A 23,861-nucleotide genomic window follows, 5' to 3' on the forward strand; every position below is an offset into this window, starting at 1 on the left:
ACAGCAAAACCCCAAGGTTGGTAGGAAATGAACTGTGAAATATACAGGGGGCAAGTTCTAATTCCTATAATTCAAAATCATCACAAACCAAGACAGCCATCTTGGTTCTATTTTTTTTTAATAGACATCCAACACACAGCTCTATGGCACATAGAGAAAGAATTGAAACTGACAAATATTTGATGCTATACATTTTTACATGACCTATATCAGAACCAGAATCGGTAAACAGGAGCCAGACATCTTTGTTGATTAATATACACAATAAACTCAAGCTAGTGGAACTGTTCCACTGTGGCACCTATGCTGTTTGTGTTCAAAAAGGAGATATTTACATTTAGCAATGGCAATGTACAAATTTAACACAAAATTCAACTGGCTTACAATTAAACTATGTACAAATCAAAATCCAAAGACATCAAATTGGATCCCTTTGTTAATGAATCAAAATTCAACTGTTCATATAATCAACAGATAAATATTTAATCAAAAACATATGCAAGAGAAGGATTACAGAGCTTCTGTTGATAAACAGTAAAATTCAGATTTCTGTATTGTAAATCAGATCTCTCATTATACAAAGCTAAACATAAAAAGATGTTTGAATAAGACTTCAAAATTTTAATGTTTTACCACTTTTTTTAAAATAAACTGAAATTAGAGATAAACTCTAGCCATGATAAAACAAATCTAAGTTTACAAAAAAAAAGAGAAAAAAAGTTTGTTATATAAAGTTCAATAAATAAAAATCTCTATAAAAGTTTAAAAAAAACATTCTCAAAGAGCATTTTGATTATTATCAATGTAAATAGATTAATAGCCATTTCATAATTAGGACGAAATGTTTTCAATAAAACACAAGAGTCAATGCAAGTAAAAACCTGAGTTTCTTCAAGCTAACAAATTCTGCAAGAGAACACAGAGAAGCTCAGAGAACACAAAGTATACACATCCCACCTACTTTCTGAGCAGGCAGTCTGCTTACCTAACAATCATCTCAACATGACCTCTCCAAGAACACGGCATAGTTCTGGTATTTCTATAATGGTCAACACTCGTTAAGAACCATCCTTGAACATACAGGATAGCATTCTCTCTTCCAAAATATGCCCAAGAAAGTGTTTAACTGTTGTAACTGTTCAACCAAAACTTACTGTAGATCACTTTGTGAAATAGGGAGCCTGGCTTTGCTGGACTGATGTGTTTGGGTGTTCTGTTGCCAAAATATGCACCTATTCAACTTGACAATAGAATCGCTTATAAAGGGTGCAGTTTCTGTAACAGTATTTGATACATGAATTATTGTCAGTCATATCATGAACTGTTTTACTGACAACTATCTCTGTTTTTCAAGGATGGTTACAAACTTAAGCACTATAGTTCACAAACATCATCACTGCTAGGTTATGTAGATTCAAACAGAACAGACTGATTTCTATCATCATGAAAACATTGTGTAAACGTTACACCCACAACCAAATGAAAGTGACATGGATGATTATGATGACATACAGCACGAGTATTCATGGTCACATGACTAGCATCAAGTGAGACAAACTATCTACCCTGCTAACAGGACTGTGTACACAACATTTGGTGAAGAGACAATCCCCTTAAAGACCATATTTGATGTATTAAACATCCTATTTCAATAAATTTGATATAAAAAAAATCTTAATGATCTTAACAGGCACTGATTTCCTTCTGGTTATATTTTTAATGTGTATCAAAATTTATTTGGTGAAAGTAATCAGAAGCTTAACCTAGTTGAATTGAGGTAATTAAACAATTAAAACAAGTACCTAACCTTTAAACTGTTGCGTGTGCCTTAGGCACTTAAAACATTACATACAACACCTAAGATGTAACAAAACATATTATTATGTCCCCTGGTGCTTAATACATCAAATAGTGTACACAAGATGCTATAGCATATGATACTTTCCTCACAACTACTGTAATCATGTCATGTCATGTCAACCACAAGCAGGGTAGATTCAATACACACAGGTTCATCTCATCTAACAGTATGTATTGCAATGTAAATAAAATTACAGCATGTTGTAAAGTCGTATTTATAAAATATAAAATGCTCATAAAATCATGATATATGCCACACAATGTACACAAACAAAGGCACTCCCACACTTCAAGTCTGGGATCTGATCTACTCTGGTTACACACAAAATCCACTATTGTCAAAACGCTTTGAATAAAAGCAAATTGGTTATAACCTTGCGTTTTGTATTGGTCACGGCACCATATTCTGGCACCAGATGTATGATCTTGGTCATGTTGTGTTATCTTAATGTTTGTTAATAATGTTATCGTAAAGCCTTCATGATGGTGAGTAGCAATGACTGCTCAAAGAAACATGATTCCGTTCTTGTCAAAGAGTGACTGAGTGAATGATGGTGAGTACCAAAGACTGCTCAAAGATACATGAATATGTTCTTGTCAAAGACTGAGTGAGTGAATTGAGTTTAAAGCTGCTTTTAACAGTATTCCAGCTATGTCATGGCATGTCAGTTTGAGTATAGCGCTGACAAACCCAGACACATAATGGGGTGAACTGGGATTCAAACCCACAGTCATATGTTTCCAGCGGGCGTAAGGGATGCAACTCTGCACAGCAATATGCAGCCCCTTAGATGACTGGGTCACCTGTGCCCCCTCATGTAAAAGAATCACAGATTATGAGTTTCATATGATCACAAGACATGTCAGATGAACACAATGTCATAGTTGTGCTGTGAACATAAATGCCAATCTAAAACAAAGTAAATAATTGCCTGATTAAGATTTCATTGTTTATGTGTTGTTTAACACTGCGCATAGCAATAATCCAGCTATGTTAATTGAGTCCCGACCAGACAATCTAGTATTTGACATAATGAGCATCAATCTACGCAGATCATATATGATGACATGCATCAACAGAGTCACCAAGCCTGACCACGATAAAGATTTGAATAAATAAAGATAATCATCATCATTAAGAAGAACCTCTTATAAACAAACGTTCTACCTAATCAAACCTGTTGTAATTGAAAACCATACACAGTTATACAAATTTTTAAAATGTTTCTCCTGACACGTTTTCTTAGCAATCTTGTAACGAATTGTTTCCTTGAATTATCTGGAAAATGTTCATAAAGTTCCCTGTGTTCTTTGGGCTGGAGATTTTTAGAACGGTCTGACATCATGCCACTTAAGGTGGTCAGTTATTACATAGGGACTAGCTGGAGTAACAATATAAGGCCTCAATCTGCCTTAGTTATACAACAGACCACTGTTGGTGCACAGGCGTGTTATTGTACTGATATACACATACTGTCAAGGTCGCAAACAAAGGGAGATAACTATGAGATTATTTCATCTGACACTGTTCCTACTTAGAGTATAGAACTTTGCTGAGATTGTGAAAGATGTCACATAGACTGAAGTTGTGTTGAGAACATGAGCTTGGTTGTAAATGGAAAGGAATATCTTAAAATACAAAAAAATGAATATAAAAAAAAAGAAGAAGAAAATCAATGTCGATACAACCGTCTGAGGTAGGTGTTTTATGGTCAAACCTGTGCAAATGTCAAACATAATTTTATGTCTCTATAATGTATATGGTATATATATCAATGTAGAGTACATGCTACTTGCTGTAATCCATCCACAGACCGTCACGCACAAAAGCTTCCCAAACGTATTGTCTCAAATTAACAATTTGCCAATATTTCTCATAAATACATGGCAACTCTAGGCATTTAACAAAACACACAAAGGCAAATGCATTTAGCTGAAACCTGTCATTATCATCTTACTTTTTTGTTAGTACCGGTGCTTGTTTGGCATTGTCTCCAGGGAAACATTATCAAGTCCAGTATATGACAGAGATAGTGTTGAGCAAATAGTACTCCAACTGATGTATTCTTTCCCGATGAGCATGTGGATGACTAAATGTTATATGTATAAAATATGAGTGATGCACAAACTCTGGCATTTGTGGAGCATGCTATGTTGAAATGATGTCTCGAAAACAGTACCTGATAAAATATCAATGAAATGTTCTAAAAAAATACAGCACTGGTATAAAACATTTAAAAAACTTTTTGACCAAATATTCACTCATTCTGGCATACAAGTGCGCTTAGAGATGTACATTTCTCTTTGCCACACAATGAGATGAGTCTGTGCGGTACTTTACAATTCTATCAACATTGTTTAAGTATATTAATAAATATATATGTATATATACTCTATGTTATACCATACCTAAACATCTGACATGTAGTATCCTAAATATCATGACGAACATTTAAGAGTATTACACGGTCATACGATATGTTATGCTGACTCATTTGTCATGTTAATTAAATACTAATGTGGAAACAATGGGAATATAGCTGAAGACGACTGATGGATGAGGCGTCACAGACACAGTATGACGTGTATATTACTTGTAGAACCATCTTAACTAAAGACCTGGGTCAGACAATATGGGCAAAGCTAGCAAGGCTTCATCCTCATATGACTCTCTACACTGGAAGGCCCAGAACAGACAGTGCTGAAGAAAGCTAGCATGGACTTATCCTTGTATAACTCTCTACACCGGAAGCCCTGGATCAGATCTTGTTGGGAAAATATCCTTCTGTAATGCTATACACGAGAAGGCCCAGATCAGAACAAACTCGACAAAGCTAGCATGGACTTATCCTTGTGTACCTGAGCCTTCAGCATCCTGAGAGAACACCTTAAACAGTAGGCTACCCAACTATACCTTCCCATCTTACTGGGAAAAGCTAGCATGGTCTCATTATTATGTCACTGTCTGTATTCGACCTAACAAGGCAAAGCTTGGAAATAACCTTCCTAGAACCAAGTATTTTCTGTATCCAGTCATAAAACTAATTGATGCATAGTAACCTTCAGAAATGTTTTCAAGGAATTATTCTGGTAGTTATTGACTGCATTTGTAGGTGTTTCAGTGTATTGTGATGGAAACATCCCCCTGTATTGCTATGGCTGGTATTACATGATGTAGCGGTACTTTGTACTTGGATGGACTTGGATGTACTATACATCACTAGCAATACATCATAAAGGATGATGCTACCTTCTATTAAAGCATCTGCAACATCAACTTTCATAAAATATTTTGATATTTTTTTCTCATAAATTAGGATCTTAAATAAGATAGTACAGGTGAACCAATTTGATTTTCTGATTTTGTCTATGAACAAACCACACTGGCATTACAGTCTTATGTCAGCCTGTGAGCCAATCAGAATGGATGACTAAACATGGAGCCAGTAGGAAGGACCATTACATCTCACTCTTCATCACTGGCACTTCCTTCACTTTCTACAGGTGGCTCGATACCGGTGCGCAGTGTGACCTGGACATTGCGGTTGATGCTGACAGCAGGGAAGAAGACACCGTGGAGGTCGGTGAAGGCTATTGGTCCATGAGGTTCATCATCGATGAAGTAACTGAGGGTGTGGTTGTTGAGATCCAGTATACAGCCAATCACTGAGCTGCATTTGATGCCCCCGTCAGTGCGGTTGGTGTGTTCATCTCGGTGGATGAACCAGCTTCTCTGGTAGTCAATGTACATACTCCAGGCCTTGTCATCCTTGCCTGCAACACAAAGGCAACAATAAACTCAAGTCCCTATACACCAACTATACAACGGATACAACAACCAAGTAAAACCCTTCACAGTTTGTGTAGCTCCATCAGAATGATGTAGGGCATAGATTCAGTAAAAAATTTAATAGGCCTTCTCCTTATGACAAATAACACATCATGTATATATAATTTCTCTAACTTCAGGGCTACATAAAAAATGTAAATGTTTCTTGGGTAAACTTTTCTTAAAGTAAGGAGAACGTTTAAATTATTCTTATTGAAAACAAAAGTTATGTGAGAGGAATACTTTATTTTTTCTGCCATCAAGAATACTAACAAACAGAACTGGGCACATGCTCCTCTTTAATATGATGTCAGTTGTCAAACATGTCATTTTTACAGATAACAGAGAATGCTTCATATGATACACAAACATTGAAAAATAATAATTTTTTATTGCCAAAAAAACATGACACGCATGCTTTAAAGTAATGCGTCAATACCTGAGAAACATTTCACACCTTAGCTAAACATGACAGTGAATGTTGTGTCAAGTGGAAAAATCAATATTCCAGCTACATCATGGAGACCTGTGTATAATCAACATCCTATGCCAGGCAAACAAGTGATTGATAGCATAAGCAAAGGGCCCATCTCCGCAAGGAACCTGATAGTCTAGCATGTCCAACTCTGTATTATAGTCTCGTGTCTGACCACCATCAACAAAGATTCCCCATCTGTAACACCCCATCCTATCATGTTAACATCCTGAATTATTCATGAAGCAATGCGAAGACAACAGAACATAAACCAAATGTTATGTCTCCTTCCAAGTGTCCACTCGAGTATACAAATGGTCATTGTGAAGGTTAGTGAAACTGTTGCACAATGCTGTAGCTATTCATATCACAGCAGCCAATAAATAATCAATTCTTATCAGACAAACCAGTCTACATGAAAGAATGATGGCATGATGGGGTATGATGGCACACAATCAGAAAAGTCCTGATACCCCTTTTAAGTTGGCTCGTACGACAAGCAGGGCCCCCATGGGAACTCTGTGATAGAAAAGGTCCCTAGCAATCTATGCAGGTTATAACAGTAGGCCAAATGGATTCGATGGTCAGACTCAATGACTTGGTTGATATTGTCTGGAGCCACTGGATTGTCTGGTCTAGATTTGATTATTTAACGGCCGCTGTCATTTGGCTTAAAAATATTACTGAGTGAGGTGTTAAACAACACTTACGACAGGCATGAGTAACTTCAGACCAATTCTAACATGGACTCACAAGTCTCAGTCATGAAGGTATACGCTTTATACAAACACGTTATCATCATGATTAATTGTGATTGAGAACAACACAACTGCACCAAAAGGCACAGACTAAACTAAATTGCATGTCTTCAATGTCTGGACTGTGTGTCAACACAAGACGCAGAAGGTACAAATCAGACGTAGACTAAACACAGAGCAAGTACGTTCAGTCTGACTCCATGACAGTAACTCAAAGAGTTTATGGCAGCTGTTGAGTACACCATGCACATAGAAGACAGAAACTGTCTCATCTGGAGCCATATTTTCCATTTGTTACTCAACCTGAGAGCGTTCTTATGATGATCAGGTACATATTTAATCACCATGACATATAAGGGAATCTACATGTCTGAAGATCGAGGAAATGGTTGAGTCTAGATTGCCTTCTACCAGCCATCCGTTCATTACCATGCTCCACTAGCTAGCTGTAAATCTATCAGTATAACTCAAAATAATGCCATTTTTGACAGGCACAAAGTGAAAAGATGACTAATCATTATGCACTCAGTAGTCGTAAATTGTGACATTTTCAAAATTACATTGTTAACATTTGTAAAATCCTTCAATCTCGTAATTCAACTAACATGCTCGTAACCTCCTATTACACAACATTTTCAGGAATCGGTAATATTCCCCCAAGAAATTAATTACTCTGTGGTAGTAACAATTTCTTCATATGAATTATGTATTCAAACATCATTAAATGCCATGATGGATTTTATTTTACTTTTTTTTACAACCAAAAATAATCTCCCAAGAAGATTGTGTTCACGGCATTCATGGTGTCAGGATGGTCTTCCTGAGCTCAACTGGCAGCACATTAAGACTAATGGTGATTATTGGGGCAGAGGCAAGAGACCAATGTCTACTTTTTTTAACAATTTTCGAAAAGAAATTACATTTTTATCTCTTATGTGTACAGCCACAAATTATTTCTTTTTGTCACTGGTGGGAAGGGATATTCAGATTGTGTCTTCACGCCTCTTCCTTCCACAATATATGTGTCTGCCAAAGAAATTTATCTCCTCCGCAGGAGTGTCACAGAGGGACAATAAAAGGGGCAACATGGCACCTCCTGATTGTCTTTTATGGAATGGCTTTCTAAACATTATTTATTGCTAGACTGTATTGGCAGACATTTTGAATGAGCCGAACATAGATCAAGCTATGGCAGTTGTCAGTTTACATATCAAGACCTCTGAACAAACACTGTTAGCATTTGTAGCTTTTCAAGAAGAAGTGTGTTTATCTTGGTTTTTATTTCATAAAAAAATGAAATACCAAAAAGTTGACATTGCTCTAGATTTTAGGGGTTTTCCTTCTTTTGAGCTAAAGTGTTTTGAATGACCTGTCTCCTATTTTTGGTGAGGTAATCTTACCCTTGGTTCATCATGAAATCACCATAACAACCCCAAATTTCTTTTTCAGAAACAAAGGATAGTGAGAATCCAAAGAACTACTGATTCATATTGGGGCTCTATACACTTTCTCCTGCGATGAGGAAAATATATTTTGTATTTACCCGAAATTACTTGGCTACGTGCTTATCCTGCAAAATTAATCTATATTTCTTTGATAATCCATAAATTCACAATAATCATTATTTTCTAACATAAACAACCTAGCTATACATCACCCTAAATCATGTAAACTGCTCCTGCATTTCCTACATCCCTAACCCTCACAGATGAATAGTTTACAAATGAAGTAATTCATTGCTCATTATGACAATAAATACAGGTTATTTGGATCCAAACTCTAGCATTTTTCGGGAATAATTCGCAGTTAATATCGAGTTACCAGCAGATGTGCAATCAAAATAAAACAATATCGTTAAGGATCAAATATACAGAAAAACAAATATGGCTCTCTTCCCTACAGCAGCAAAGGCAATGTTGCGGCAGATAGGTACTGAACCACCAACATCGATAACGAGGCTATGCATGTTTTTGAAAACCAAGTTGCAAAAATATTGTTTCAAGTGCAAAAAGAGTGTGTCTGACACCTGGTATATGCTCAGCTGTCTGATTGACAGGTTGCTGATTAACCTATTAGGGGATGTGTAGCAAATATTTATGTGTGGTATGATTGGACTCTAAATGTCATAGGTGTATGGCAGATATTACAGTGTAACGTGGGCTGCACATTGTTGCACACAGGTAAGTGGTGCCATCAGATATAACACTGTAAAGATGGCATTATGTACACATGTCATTGAGATTTGGGAGTATGATACAGCATGGGAGCCTTATATACTCATAAATAGAAAGTTATAGCCAAAATTAAATTTAGTAATAGATGTGTTACATCTGGTCTAGATTCCAAATGAAACATCTCACTTGGCATAATAGTGCACTTGACAAACTAATTAATACTATTTATTGCAAACTTTTCTACTGCAGTATGAATAAATTTGAAAAAATCACATTACAATGGTTGCATGTGTACCTCCAAGACACCCAAAGATATACCATTGGATCACCTGTGTCCTGCACAGATTCAGGCGGTACTTTGTATTGAATACCAGTAGTGTTGCTGATGTGAAGTAGGTCTATGACGAGTGGAGTGGTAGACCCACAGCAGCAGCAGCAGCAGCATCTTCCTAACCCCATCACCATCAGTCACCACCTTATGATGGTATCGTATCCGTTTCATAATTTGATCCGAGACAAGAATGAGGTGGTACTACCAAGTGTTAGAGCAGCCCAAGGCAACAATTATGCTACCTCCCTGTCAGAAGAGTTCTACCGACACACATCTCAAGAATGTAGAGAGTGTCTGAGGCCATTGGTAGCAATGTCAGTATGGCTCTGGTGGTCGGTGAAAACAACAAAACTCGACAGCAGTACTTTGTATTTATAGGTTCAGAATGCTCCTGATGCTTGTGAAGGCTTGCGCGTCTGTGTTTATTTCTGTATCAGGTCATCAATGATGGGATCATTACTACATATATATCTATCACTTTAATTAAGACCTGCTACTATTTTCCTATAAACTAAGGTCAGACCTAGACATAGAGGTGGAATTCCTAACCAAGATACATCTCTTTCAGTTGGATCTTGTCTTCTTATCAGGTGATTTATGCTGAAGTCTTTGTACCCAGGTACAGTAGGAATTGTTCTGGTCAATAAACACAGATTTGTACATCAGATGTCTGGCTGAACTGAAGGGGCTTCAAGGAGAACAAACAATCATCTGAGGCCAACCATTTGGCACTGGGTAACTCTTTGTTTCGTTACTTGGTGTAATATCTAGATGTCTGAATGGCCAGTTGCCATCTTGTTAAAAATAATAAAATAGATCTGTCTGTATGGCCTTTATGACATAATAATGTTTGATTTAACAGCAATTACTCACCATGTCACTGTTACAGTTTGCACTTGAAATATCAGTATTTTCTGGTGGCCTATTAGGCAGATCTTCCACAGGCACACAAAAATATTTAAAAAAAATTATTGCTTATAATGATAATTTAATTGCATGTACCAACATTGGTAGGTAGGGGATTTCTTGGGGATTATCAGACTATTCAGCTAGCAAAATCCTGTACATCCAATGCAATGACACTTCATCATAATCCTTTCAATAATGATAATGTCTTTTCCTTGGGCAGTTTCATTCACATTTCTTCAACTTCAATCTGGAATATTCAGTATTTGCTTTTCCTATTCTCTCGAATAAGTTCGGCTTTGAATAGCAGTTCTATAAGGTTTTAGATATGATTCTTTATGAAGATGAATCAGAAGTTACCCAAAGAGGGGCGATGTCCTCAAATACACCCCGGGGTAAGGGTCAGTTTCAGAGACTTGAGGTGTCTCCCTTTGAGGGGTTGAGAAGTAGAGAATAAACAAACAGCTTCTTTAAAACTGTTATTTGGTTATCCACAACTTTCTACAAAGGATGACATCAATATTAGTTCAATAGCCAAAAGGGATACTAGTAATCACATGATGATAAAGTCATAACAGAATATTCAATATTGATGGATGGCCAGAGATCAACACCTCTTTGGTACAAAGGTGCAACCCTCCCATATCTGAAACATCTATCATAGCTTAGATCCACCGTCTCCAATTTACAAAGCGTCAGCGGCCTGCTGGGAGCCTTATCCCAAGATCCTATGCATATCAGCACAGATATGGCCAACCTGACAAAACAGTGGAGACTCTTCATGTCACATATGCGGCTATTTAAAAGGTACATGAAGTTTATGTAGGTGGCAGCACAGACATGTAAGATGATCGGTAGAGATATTTGTTACTGGAACAGCTGGACCAGATGGACACCTTGGCTAGAATAAGGCTGTTGTCATCCAGGGAGACGGTTGTTAAACAGACATAGTATACAAGGCTAGGAAGGAGGCTGCTGTCACTCCAGGAGACTGTTGTCAAACATGTCTGTGCCCAAACCTTTTGATTCTACTAGCCCCAACATGGCTCTAAGCATCATTTCAGCATATCCTGCCTGAGCTCACCAGACTTGTTGGCTTGAAACTAGTGGCAAAAGTTACAGACTGTCGTGTACATAGGCTATGAGATTATCGCCAAACAGATATAGTAAACATATGCATGACTTGCAATACATGTGACAATACCCCTGCACTATATATTAGGGTTTGAGCAAGTTTTGAATATGCAATAGCCAACAATATTTCACTATTTTGATTTTTGTTTAAAAGTGGAATTCAGTTGTGACACATTTTGCTCTTACATGATACTAGTGATCTGTAAACCATCAGGCAACATTTGATAATGACCTTTAATCAAATTCTTGATCTCAACCTTATTTGATTGGTGAAACTACAATAACATCAAAAGTCTCATACTAAGTAATACAAAAAGACTTCCAATCTTTTGCATCCTACATGGACATTATGAACTAAAAATGACTAAAACCACAGATCAAACTACAATATATTAAAAAAAATCCTATTTTCAACCTGGTTCCTCTCCATGACCCATGTATGTGTGAACAGAAGTACCTCTCAACATTGTGGTGGGGAGTACACCTTTTCTACTGCAGGTATAGAGCTGTTAATTCCTATCACACTCCACTTCAAACCTATGATGTTCCCCCAGCTATACCAGAGGAGATACAGCCTTCTTTCATGTCCTGCCCTGCCTAGTTAGAAAAACATGTTGACTCTTCAAAAAGCTGACTACAGCTAAGATGTAAGGTGCCTATCCCTTGCTAATGAGACACACAGACAAGCAGAGATAGTCTACAAGTCCAATGCTCCTGTCATCTTCTTCCTTGCAACATCAGCTAAGGAATTAAATATTTCTTTACGATATTTTTTATCTTCCTTGATATATAATTTATCATATGTCCCATTGCCTCTGACTTACATATGTATTAGAAACACATGAAACACATAATTGTATCAATATATATATTTATTTTTAATTGGCATTTTAGAAGCAGAAGTATCAATGAAGACACAGCTGACATAAGTCAATGCAGTCTTCTTCAAGGAACGCTATGGAGAAAACGATTTGTCAACATTTTGTGGGTTTTTGTATACTTTAACATTCAAATCCAAATAAAACACAAACAACAGTTTATCTTAAGTTGGCTAAAACCTATTGCCAACAATTATCCCATAAACCATGAATTTCTTTTAAAAGGCAAACAAATTCATCATTTTAATCATGACGGTCACTCAATCCCTAATCATTGTCAAAGTGTTTGGAAAAATAAACATTGTCATAACTTCTGACTAAAAATATACATAATTAACATAACATCTTCATTTTCAAAACGTTATTATCTATTTGAAGGCAAACATTTGCAATAATTAAGAGGAAATATGTGTAAAACAACAAACAAAAAGGTGTGGAAGTTTTTTTCTGAATGGATGTGGCCATCTGAACACAGGGAGATGATCTGGAAGACACATCATGGCCTCTCTCCTCGTGTCTCTACCAGAACAGAAATTACATCTAATGAGGAGTTTCTGGCCATTTCTGTTAAGTGTTGTGGAGAGATTGATGTATCATGTTAAAATAGTTTGCATTTTTTTTCAACTTTTTCTTCTCTCATCTCTTGAAGAAATCCCATGTTGGGTATCCATTACTGCATTGTGAGTACATGCTACATTATCCTACATGCTCGCCCCCCCAAAAGATAAAATAGTTTTATGTTATCAGTACACTTTGAAATTCTATCGTATGGTAATCAAGATTTCTGTGTAATTCAAACTTTCTAACACAAATTCCAGTATGTCTCAAACAAAATGTCTTCCATTTAGAAAATAGAACCAACTGCAAGATTATACAACTACAAAGAAAAATCACAACAACACAGAGCTGTCATAAACCTAGAATATTGCAGAGTGCAGCATAAAACAAACAAACAATCAGAAAAAATAAATTGTCGCCGGAAAAATAACATTTTGCATTCCATAAAGTTAAGGATACAAGATCTTGAAAATATCCTCTAAATTATATGGAAATGTTAAAACCATAAACAGGAGAGGTTATATCTTTATTGTAAACTTAAAAAACTTGCTAACGTGGTACGTAACTACTAATTAGTCTTCATGCAGTTCATGCTACCTGAAACATCATGCAAAAGTCAAGTACTTCTACATATTTGAGCAGAACAAATGGAACTTTTTGCTCCACTGATGCTTCAAGAAAACGCCATGCAGATGGTTCTTTTCAAGCTTTGGTATTTTCCCTTTCCTCCCTGTGTTCTGATCCTGCTTGAAACCTTTCCATGATTGCGTTACCAAACTCTAAGGTGAGAGGACATGCAAAATGTCTTAATTATAGCCAGACCTGTCTCGAATGAATTACTTCCCATCCCAGGTGAGTTATCTCCCCTGCTGTGACTATGTTTTCAAAAAGTGTAAGTCAGTTTTATTGATCTCAATTTGTAAATAATTACACACAGGCCCAGGTGTTATCATACATGTTAATGTAAAGGTTAAGGCAAGTCTGTAAGAGCATTCAGATACACAAGACTGGATTTCTGTTTCAACATACTTAACATCATGGCATAGTTTTTACAACCAAGCTTAACATTACAGCATATATATTACCTTGAATTACTCATACTGCACAAAAGCTAAAAGGTTGCAACCTTAATTACTGATCCCTATGTTAACATCATAATGTTATCACATAAATTGAAGTAAGCTCACATATTCACTGAACTTGAAAATGATATTCAGTAAGAAAACTAATTATATTGGTTGACATCTAAATTGGATTTGAATAATTGAAAATGCTTCTGGAGATGTGTATTGTGTATTGCGTTACTTCTGAAGCATTCACATGGAGAAGATATTTGAGAAAGAGGTATTACCAAGTTAAGAAGGGATGTAGTATGATTAGCTTGAGCTATCATGAATTTGGGCAAAGAGACCAAATTTTCATCCCCCAGGCATCATATTGATGTTATCGTGGACTGTACTTGTATCCTGATAATACAGTCTATCAGAGAGGATGGGGCCTGTATCATACAGCCACAAGAGGTTCCACCAAGTCTATCAGAAGGGATGGGGCCTATATCATACAGCTACAAGAGGTTCCACCAAGTCTATCAGAGGGGACGGGGCCTGTATCATACAGCTACAAGAGGTTCCACCAAGTCTATCAGAGGGTATGGGGCCTATATCATTCAGCTACAAGAGGTTCCACCAAGTCTATCAGAGGGTATGGGGCCTGTATCATACAGCTACAAGAGGTTCCACCAAGTCTACCAGAAGGGATGGGGCCTATATCATACAGCTACAAGAGGTTCCACCAAGTCTATCAGAGGGTATGGGGCCTGTATCATACAGCTACGAGAGGTTCCACCAAGTCTATCAGAAGGCATGGGGCCTATATCATACAGCTACAAGAGGTTCCACCAAGTCTATCAGAGGGTATGGGGCCTGTAGCTACAAGAAGTCTTGTAGAGTCAGCGGAGCCTGTATTCACATCCATGGTACATGTGCTTCACATTCAGTGAGAGGGTCAACAACCCAATATAAACATGTGACTTCATGTATTAAAGTGGGAGGGCAAGATATCATCGTGTTGCCCTTCTGGAGTGTTTTCCCCAGCAAATAGTTCCACATGGCTTCATGTTTTCATAGTCTACAATCAACAATGTTTGTTTAAACTAGATTGCTGGAATGCCTAATAAAAGTTTCAAGTATGAGCACTTAAACCTTTTTGTTAACAATTAACATCTAGAAAAATGCTAAATTTTACATTGATGTCTGGTGGATCTTTTAAATCATTTCCTAATGACTGGGATTGTGAAGCAAGATGAAACAGAACATAACTTCTTGTACACTCCACATTAGAAGCTGAAATCCATATCAATCTGTTTCTCTCTCGAGATGATAAAAAAATGACCATTTGTTTATAAATTTGAACATTATTTAGGGACTGGTAAATTATTACAGGTAGGGGTGCCATAAAAATGACCAGTTAAGTATGGGCACAATGAACCTACTCAAGCAACCATTTGATGTACATGTAATGGCAAAACAGACATTTTCTGTATCTGATCTTTATAACAACAAGATTAGAAAATATTTTAAAATTATAAGTGAAAATACAGCAACTGGCAAACAGTACACTATATACAAAGAACTTTTTGCAGGAAGTTGAAAGGAAATAATTGACCAATTATCACTGACGAAGCTTGTAATCTATGTAAACATTGAATATTACCCACTCATACTGGCACCATCATTATATAATATGTTTTCCCTGTGTAATACAGCCCAGTATGCCAGATAACTCTGTATAATGTAACTGTATCTCTCCCCAATGATCAGGATAAGCCTTGGATGTTTCCACTAATGCAAGATGGCAGAGAAAATAGGCTTACTCAGGCCATCCACCAAGCAAAGACCACATTTCAATTCATCTTCAAAGAAACTAATATGGCTTAATTCAAAATTCCCTGAAAATTAAATGGTTTAACATCTGTCAATTCATAATTTGAACATCAAAGTTTTACGATAACCTCTGCAGTTGCATGTAATCACCATACACGTGAACCGATTTGGGTATTCATATTGTGCAGATTAATCTCAAATGATGACATAATTGAAGCATCTTTTTTACTAAAAAGCAGAAAATCTCCCACTTTTTCATCTGACATTTTTAAGTAATATCTGTTCTGAGCTCCAATTTTTTGCCACGTCAAAGCTTAGGATTAATTTGCTATCATGTTCTGACCGATGAATTGCAAATTAGGAAATTTAATTACCTTTATCTAACCTCATTCTCATATTTGAATTTTAAGTACATTCTCTGCCAGATCTGTTTATTATTATTGGAAAAACTACAGGCAGGTCTGTCCTACACATTTGAACATGGATCTGTAATAGAAAAAATAATGTTGACAACTCTCATTCTACAACAGGAAGTGCACCTGATGCACCTCAGAAAACATAGTTTAACCGTATCTGAATTTCTTCTACATGATTTGTTATGCTTTACTCTTCAGAAGAATTTTCAATCTATCATTCTGTAAATAAATGAACAGGTTTTTGCTCTGAGGCTATGGAAAATATTCATATAACTCTGTTGCATCACACATTTGTCTGGAGCCATCTGGCTGGGATTATGACTGACTGACGGAACTGAAGTCGTTTTGAAAGTAATATGGAATCAGGAGGGAAGAGGTGGAGTCGAGGAGTACAAGCACCCCATGTGTAGAGCCGACAGGATGGCATCGCATGGTCGGAAACCAACGATGATTTTCCAGGTGTAATGTACAGAAGTTCCTGCACCTCCCAGTCTTTTACATGCACATATAGTTCTCGTAAAAATACAGACAAATTGTAAAATTGATTAAATTTGTATCAGGTACATAAATGTTTGTCGTGCTTATTTATCGGATAAACTTCAACCTCTTAAAGTCTTGTCAAGGTTGGAGAGATGGAAGTGACTTAAAATGTTCATGAGCAAAAAAATAGCTTCCAGTATGCACTTAACTAGTTCCTGGGCAATACATCTCCTTTCAAGTGGGCTTGTGACAGACCTCGAGGCGATAATTGAGTTAATTTTACATTCCCAGCAGCAGAAGGCTATAGGATAACCCTGAACCTTTTTGTAATTGGATTTCAAAATTTGGGAAAAGTCAACTCAGCAAGGTCATTACGAAACCAGCAAGATGAAAGTTGCTGTTATCTGTTTCCAATCTAAGTCATTACATAAAAAATCTGGAACTAAAAACTTAATGATAAAACCTTGATATCTTTAAAATGAAATAAAATAATTTGAAAGTATTTGTAAAAAATACTCGATTCATCTGATTTTACCATTAGCTTTTTGTTCCGACACAACTTCAACTATAAATAAACCATTTCATCTTTGAAGCAACAAAAATGGATCCAATCTGACAACTAATTATGTGCATGTTCCTGTTGTTCTTTAGGAATATTTCACCTTCAATCATTCACGACAGTGATAGAATACAAGAAATGATAAAAATCCAAAAACAACATCCACCTTTTTACAAGTTGCAGCAAAACCAACAAATTGGCGCCATACTTTCTTCCACAAGACTCGGCACGATTATGATCATAAAATGTGTGGGTGCCCCTGTAAATCTCCCACATGGCCATGTTACGACACACACCTACAAATCTTGCTCTTCCCGTCATGGCCTGTCAAGCTGCACATGCACACACCAGGAGATGCACAACCATGCTTGTTGCTGTGAAATTAAGTCATGATATTCCAACACAAGGTACAGAGTAGGATCATAGGATAGTCATCTGTCTGTCGTACATAAAATGGCCATATGTTGTATGTCTTTTTATATGAAAGTCTATTTTTTCCATACTAAATCAAAACAAACAGTTCTGAACATTCTAGTAGTATGTCTGTTCATTAGATCATCATAACAAAAACACCATTTCGCTTTTTATCTTTTGTAGCCAATTCAATATTTGATTGTTTTACATATATGCATGACTTTCTTGCCAATAAACATCCAGTTTCTTTGAAAAAGTAGTCTTTCTAATTAGTTTGCGACTGAAATGATTTCAACAAACCCATCAGCCGCCTTACCTACATTATTGCTTTAAAATACAGGTTAGCCCACCACCTCATAAACTGTGACAGTGTGTGTTCCAACTTTACATGCTTTCAATTATAAGACATCCTGTGAACCTGATTATATATCATGTGCACGTAAAACATTACATGTAATGACTATGTAGTGGCCTAAATACTGGATAAACTTATCTGTCTGTCTGTACGCTTGTGAGCCTCAACAACCACCTTAAAGAACTATATGTTCCTTCAACCAAACATCATCTATCACATCAATAGTGCTAACCAACTTGTAAGCCACTGAGAGTGTTGCCTTCCTCCTTCTGTGTGGCCCACCTTCCTCCTCAAGTAAGATAAGGTCTATCATATTCAACTCATCATCCCCATCCCTTACACACCCAGACCACCACACGTCTTACAGAGGTCAATTCTCTTCTCATTCTTTATCCGCCTAAACATGAATATTAAGACCCATACTCTCAGCCTTTCGTTGAAATTCATCTATACTACCTCTGATTCCATCCCAGACTCAACCTGCCTCCATTTGTAATATCATCCCAGATCAGACGTGTGTCCATCTGATCCATCTGTAGCTTCCTTCCCATGATCCGACCTTGATCCATCTGGACCTCCCATCTCAGACCAGACCTTGATCCATCTGTACCTCCCATCCCAGACCAGACCTTGATCCATCTGTACCTCCCATCCCAGACCAGACCTTGATCCACCTGTACCTCCCATCCCAGAACCGACCTTGATCCATTTGTACCTCCCATTCCAGACCCGAACTTGATCCATCTGTACCTCCCATCCCAGACCCGACCTTGATCCACCTGTATCTCTCTTCCTAGACCAGACCTTGATCCACCTGTATCTCTCTTCCTAGACCCCACCATGATCCATCTGTACCTCTCATTTCAGACCAGACCTTGATCCATCTGTACCTCCCTTCCTAGACCAGACCTTGATCCATCAGTACCTCGCATCCCAGACCAGACACAATCCACTTGTACCTCCCTTCCTTGACCCGACCTTGATCCATCTGTACCTCCCATCCCAGACCATACCAGACCTTGATCCATCTGTACCTCCAATTCCATCCCATGTCATACCAGACCTGCCTCCATCTTGATCCATCAGAACCTCCCTTCCCATCCCATACAAGACCAGCCTCCATACTGATGCCTATACCTCCCTCCCATCCCAACCTGCCTCCGTCCTCAGCCTTATGTATCATCATGGGTCAAAATGCCTCCCCACCAATCCCACTTCCTCCCCATGTTCCAGGACATTACCCTTCAACCAAGCATTATGTAAACTAGTTGTGTACCAATTACCCTGGCACAATGTAACAGCATGTATCAGACAGACAGTAAACACATCCGTGCTTCCACTCTTCATGCATCCATACTACCAGCATGCATATCTTTGTGTGATGCACCACTGCAAGTCTTCAGCCTTAAACAACTGGCACCTATATGCTGTCATTGCTGCATAGTTCACAAATGTACATTTCAAAATGGAAAAAAAACCCAGAAAAAACAGATCTGTTGCAAATGTAGAATGACACATTAAGAGAATTTCATATTCTGGAAGATATGTCATTTGTAAGTTTGTTTGAAACATGGAAGCGACGTGTGTGAAAAGAATTGTATCAAAATCTATTTGAAATGTGTTTTGACAAATATGGTGTCTTAATAATAGTCTGACAGGAAACAGGACACTCACAGAGCTCCAGATGGAGAAAGCAATAAACTCCTGATGCTTTGTTCTCTGGTGTGTAATGTCTGAATAAAGTGACTGGAGACATTGTTACACAAAGTTAGCTGTGTTTGATCTGACAGCCACACTTACATGTCACACAGAAACCAAAAAGTATGTTCAGTCAGAATGGAGAGACTTGTGAATTAAAAAAAAGCGATTTTATTGCATCACAAATACATGATGTCTGTCACGTGTAAGTTTGGGCATCAACATCACTTGAACAATTTTTCCAAAGCATCATTTTGTGTCACCTGAAGTTTGGGGGACATCCTAAAAATGACACAGGTCATGGATGCTTCCCATTTGTTGAAATATTATGAGCACGTCTATCATGCTGACAGATAAAGGACCATAACTGGGACTAATCTGGGATTCAAACCCACAACAATGAGGGGTATGGTGCTGACAGACCATGGACCATTACTGGGGCTAGTCTGGGAGGAAGTTTACTGAAAGACATAGCACAGAAACGGTATAAACTTCAAGGTCTATTCCAATGAATTGTACTCACCAAGCATAAGTCCCTTATCAACATCGAACCTGGCGATGCCAATGGAGGGGTCGGTGTGGCTGTCATAGCGGTCAATGGTCACCTCCCAGTAGTGGATGCCCTTGGAGAAGCCAACTGTGCCTAGTGCCACCCGGTGGTCAAAGCTGTTGCAGGTGATACTGAGGTTGTTGTTGGTGAACATAATGTCCTGGTGAGTCGTTGTGTTGTCAAACGTGAACCAGGCCACTGAAACAGAATAATGATAAAGAAATAGCAGAGTGAGTGAGTGAAATGGGTTTCATGCTGCTTTTAGCAATATTTCAGTATCCCCGAAAGTGACAAGAAAAATGCTTTAACCACTATACCACCCCACTGTCCTGGTACACAGCAGAGGGAAAGGGAGTGGGTGAATGTTGTTTTACACCAAAGTGTTTTAAACCAACTATAAACTTGCAGGCTGTAAAGGATTGTCTGGGGATCACACTGCGACCTTCCAATATCTCCGGGATAAGGCTCTGTCCACTAGGCCATGGAGGCAGTCAAACTTTCCATAACGTATGATAAATAGACAGCAGAGATTAAGTTGGAATAACAGTTGCAAGATATCTCCATGTCAATTTCTACATCAGTGCACTGTATATTCAGATGCATTCTTACAACCAACTATCCTTCATAACCTTCATAGATATGAAAAAAGATGTTTCAAGTCTTCACTGGTCTTAAACAGTTTCTTTTTGTGTTGCACAGATACACTCCCATTCTTCAATGATTATTTGAAACATAAGTGCCTCAGCATAAACAATAACGGCAAGACACTGTAGCCAGTTTCTGTCAACAAGCATTGCTCTTCGCCTCACTTCAACAAGCTGCGCTCTCTATTCAATTTCCAGTGAAAGGAAAAGGTTACATAAAATCCATGATTGATATGCCTTGAGCATGTATATGGCACACTTTGTGAGTTATATTCTTATGTTTCTTGCACTTACATACTTTTTATGGCACATGACTAATTCAATCATATTCATTTCAAGCAGAAAGAAACCTTTTTTAAAATAAGAACAATTATGACTCTTTCATGCGGGGTTCAAATTCATTGTTGTCAGATGATAAGTGAAAGTTTTGTAGACGTAATAGCTTAAAATACATGTGACATAATACTTGCATCAAAAACATCTGATGAAATTTCATAGAGTAGATCAAAGATGTTTGTTTTTTCGTAATATGGTAAATAAATCAATAAGTTTTTAGGATAAAAAATCCAAATTGTCTTTCAAACAATGTTGAAAAATCATTTAGAATTGAAACATCTCACTCGCATTCTCTTTTATTTACATCACAACATTTATTGTTTGGGAAACATATGGCTTTCCTGATGACTATATAAAACAGACACCAGTCTCCTACTGGGTCCACCATAAAGAAAACATTTCTTTCAAACACTGTTGTTGACATCAAGAAAGCTTACAGAATTCAAATCTACACTCCCAGCTAGACAGATTGAATCTTCAATCATAAACTGAGAATTAATTCCAAGGAATTATTTAGCCCAGTGAGCATATCTACAAAGACTGCCCAAGCATGTATCAACGAACTCAGTCTTCCTCGTATCTAAACTATAACCGGTTATGTGGAAGATAGTTTGGTGAACTGGAAGTGGTTGCCAGGTGAATAACATTACAAGGATCTACACTCCTAGGAGTCATTTGGAAATTCTTATTTTACAATCCTGTTTATCAATAAAAAGTAGTTAATGCTTATATCAAATAACCCTACTTAAATACAAAGTTTTAAAGATTCTCTCATGTCCTATACGATATAGCCTGCCTTAAAAACACTGGTGGAAGAATGCTTCATGATGACCATAAAATGGAAATAATTTGTTAAATCAAATAGAGCAGCAGCATGGAACCAGCCATTAAAAAGTCTACAGTAAAAGAATCATGACTACCCTAGGTTCATAATGTTAATATTAGATTGATACCCCAGTGCAATTCGCAGAAACTGTCCCCATCTAGAAGGATCTTGTTTTGAACTGTCAGCAGGTCAGCAACTTGTGGAAAGTGGATATTCCAGAGTTCCTCACCCATTGCACACTAGTCCGTATCATGTAATTATAAACACACAAATCGTGTGCCTACCCAGTGAAGAGGAACAAAGTTTGCATCACAAACATATTGTATTCCCTTGAAAAATCTACAATCTGGTAAAAAATTACTAGTTTTCTAATGGAGCATAAACAGGACAGAGCTATGCATGGGAGAGAGCTAAGGTTATTTGATTTTCATATACTTTTTGCAATTTTCAAAAAAGTATTGAGTTCTTGCAGGGGCAGCCAACAAGAGCCAGCAATGCAACTGCATAGCAAGAGTTAATTCCTGATTTCATAGTCTGCCTCCATAGGCATTGTTTTCATTTCCTCCATGCCTCTCAAACAGGTCAATACACAGACCCCTAAGGTGGCATCGCAAAACAAAAGCTTGCAAAAAATTTAACTCGATCAATGCAGCAACACAAACATGGCATAAAAAGTATTGAACCTTCAAAGTGTGGAGACTATGTAGATAAGCTTGGGTACAATGGTCTTACTGAGACACTCCGCAAGAGACATGGTGGTATATATGGCTTTATAGCAGCCAGAAAAACAATAAAAACTTTATATGAGCTTCCCTGCCTAGAAAGATGGGGTGGGCTAACTGTGAGGGGTAATATAGCCTAATTCACACCAGATGAAGTTTCCTGGGGAGGTGTAATATTGGCTTATATTGCCTGGGGTTGTATATTGATGAGGTCATACAAGATACAACTAGCTAGGACCACCGTGTTCACTCCCATTCCCTGTCAACAATACAACCAACGCACACTTTTGAAGACCCATGAATGAAATGAAAAAATTGTTCCCGACTTTTCTCAAGTATTGAAAAACCCCACAAGAATAAAATTTTCAACCAGTTAAAAAAGTCTTTTATTTCACAACTTCCAATAAATCATATCATGTTCCAAGTTTCTTAAACAATCACTATATCATATAACAATTACAATTTTCTCTCCTTTAAATGAATTATTTGCTTGAATTCATAATCTCTTCATCTGGGCTTGGAGTGTGTACGCGTGAATTTTGTACCTGATCCGTGTGAATATCGTTCACACGCCTTGAAGTTTAAATCTTTTTGTTCAACAGATAAATAAAAAATGTGATGAAAATGTATGATCATGGTCTATGATGTCTCCAAGACCACAGATAACATTTTACTAATGATTTATGGGCCCCAAATAGCATCTAACCCCAATCAAATTACATTTATCAGTATTGATAATCTAAGTTTAACATATCTAGAGAACATCAGTTTTTTTAAACAAAAATATTTCTCTTCTACAAAGGTGTTAAAAGTTCGAAAAAGTACCTTATCACAATTTTTTTACAGGAGTGTTAAATCAAGATCAAGATAGCAAGCTAAAAGGAGATTTATCAAATGTCGCGTAAGTTTCTACAACTGTCAAGATGCCAAAAAATAATAGCATCACTGCATTTGATCCCTTGTGTATCAACCATCGCTCCACAAACACAAGGCTAAATGTTATCAATGGTTAAGGAACTTTAAGATTAATAATATGTTTTTCAAGTCTTTTGGCATATTTTTCCTACTGGCCTCTC

General features: G+C 37.3%; 1 protein-coding gene across 2 annotated transcripts in view; it reads right to left on the reverse strand.

The window, feature by feature from the left end:
• Positions 1-682: 682 nt before the first annotated feature.
• Positions 683-23,861, reverse strand: part of LOC139442339 (E3 ubiquitin-protein ligase TRIM9-like) — a 193,390-nt gene continuing 170,211 nt past the window's right edge. For both annotated transcript variants that reach the window (XM_071223137.1, XM_071223138.1), the window contains exons 7-8: positions 20,231-20,455; positions 683-5,634 (exon numbers count right to left, since the gene is read on the reverse strand). In XM_071223137.1, coding sequence (XP_071079238.1) covers positions 5,327-5,634; positions 20,231-20,455 — 533 coding nt within the window. In that variant the 3' untranslated portion in view covers positions 683-5,326. The remainder of the gene's footprint in view (positions 5,635-20,230; positions 20,456-23,861) is intronic.

This window comes from Haliotis cracherodii, unplaced genomic scaffold (assembly GCF_022045235.1).
Source record: "Haliotis cracherodii isolate W230 unplaced genomic scaffold, xgHalCrac1.p SCAF_5, whole genome shotgun sequence".
Lineage (NCBI taxonomy): Eukaryota > Metazoa > Mollusca > Gastropoda > Lepetellida > Haliotidae > Haliotis > Haliotis cracherodii.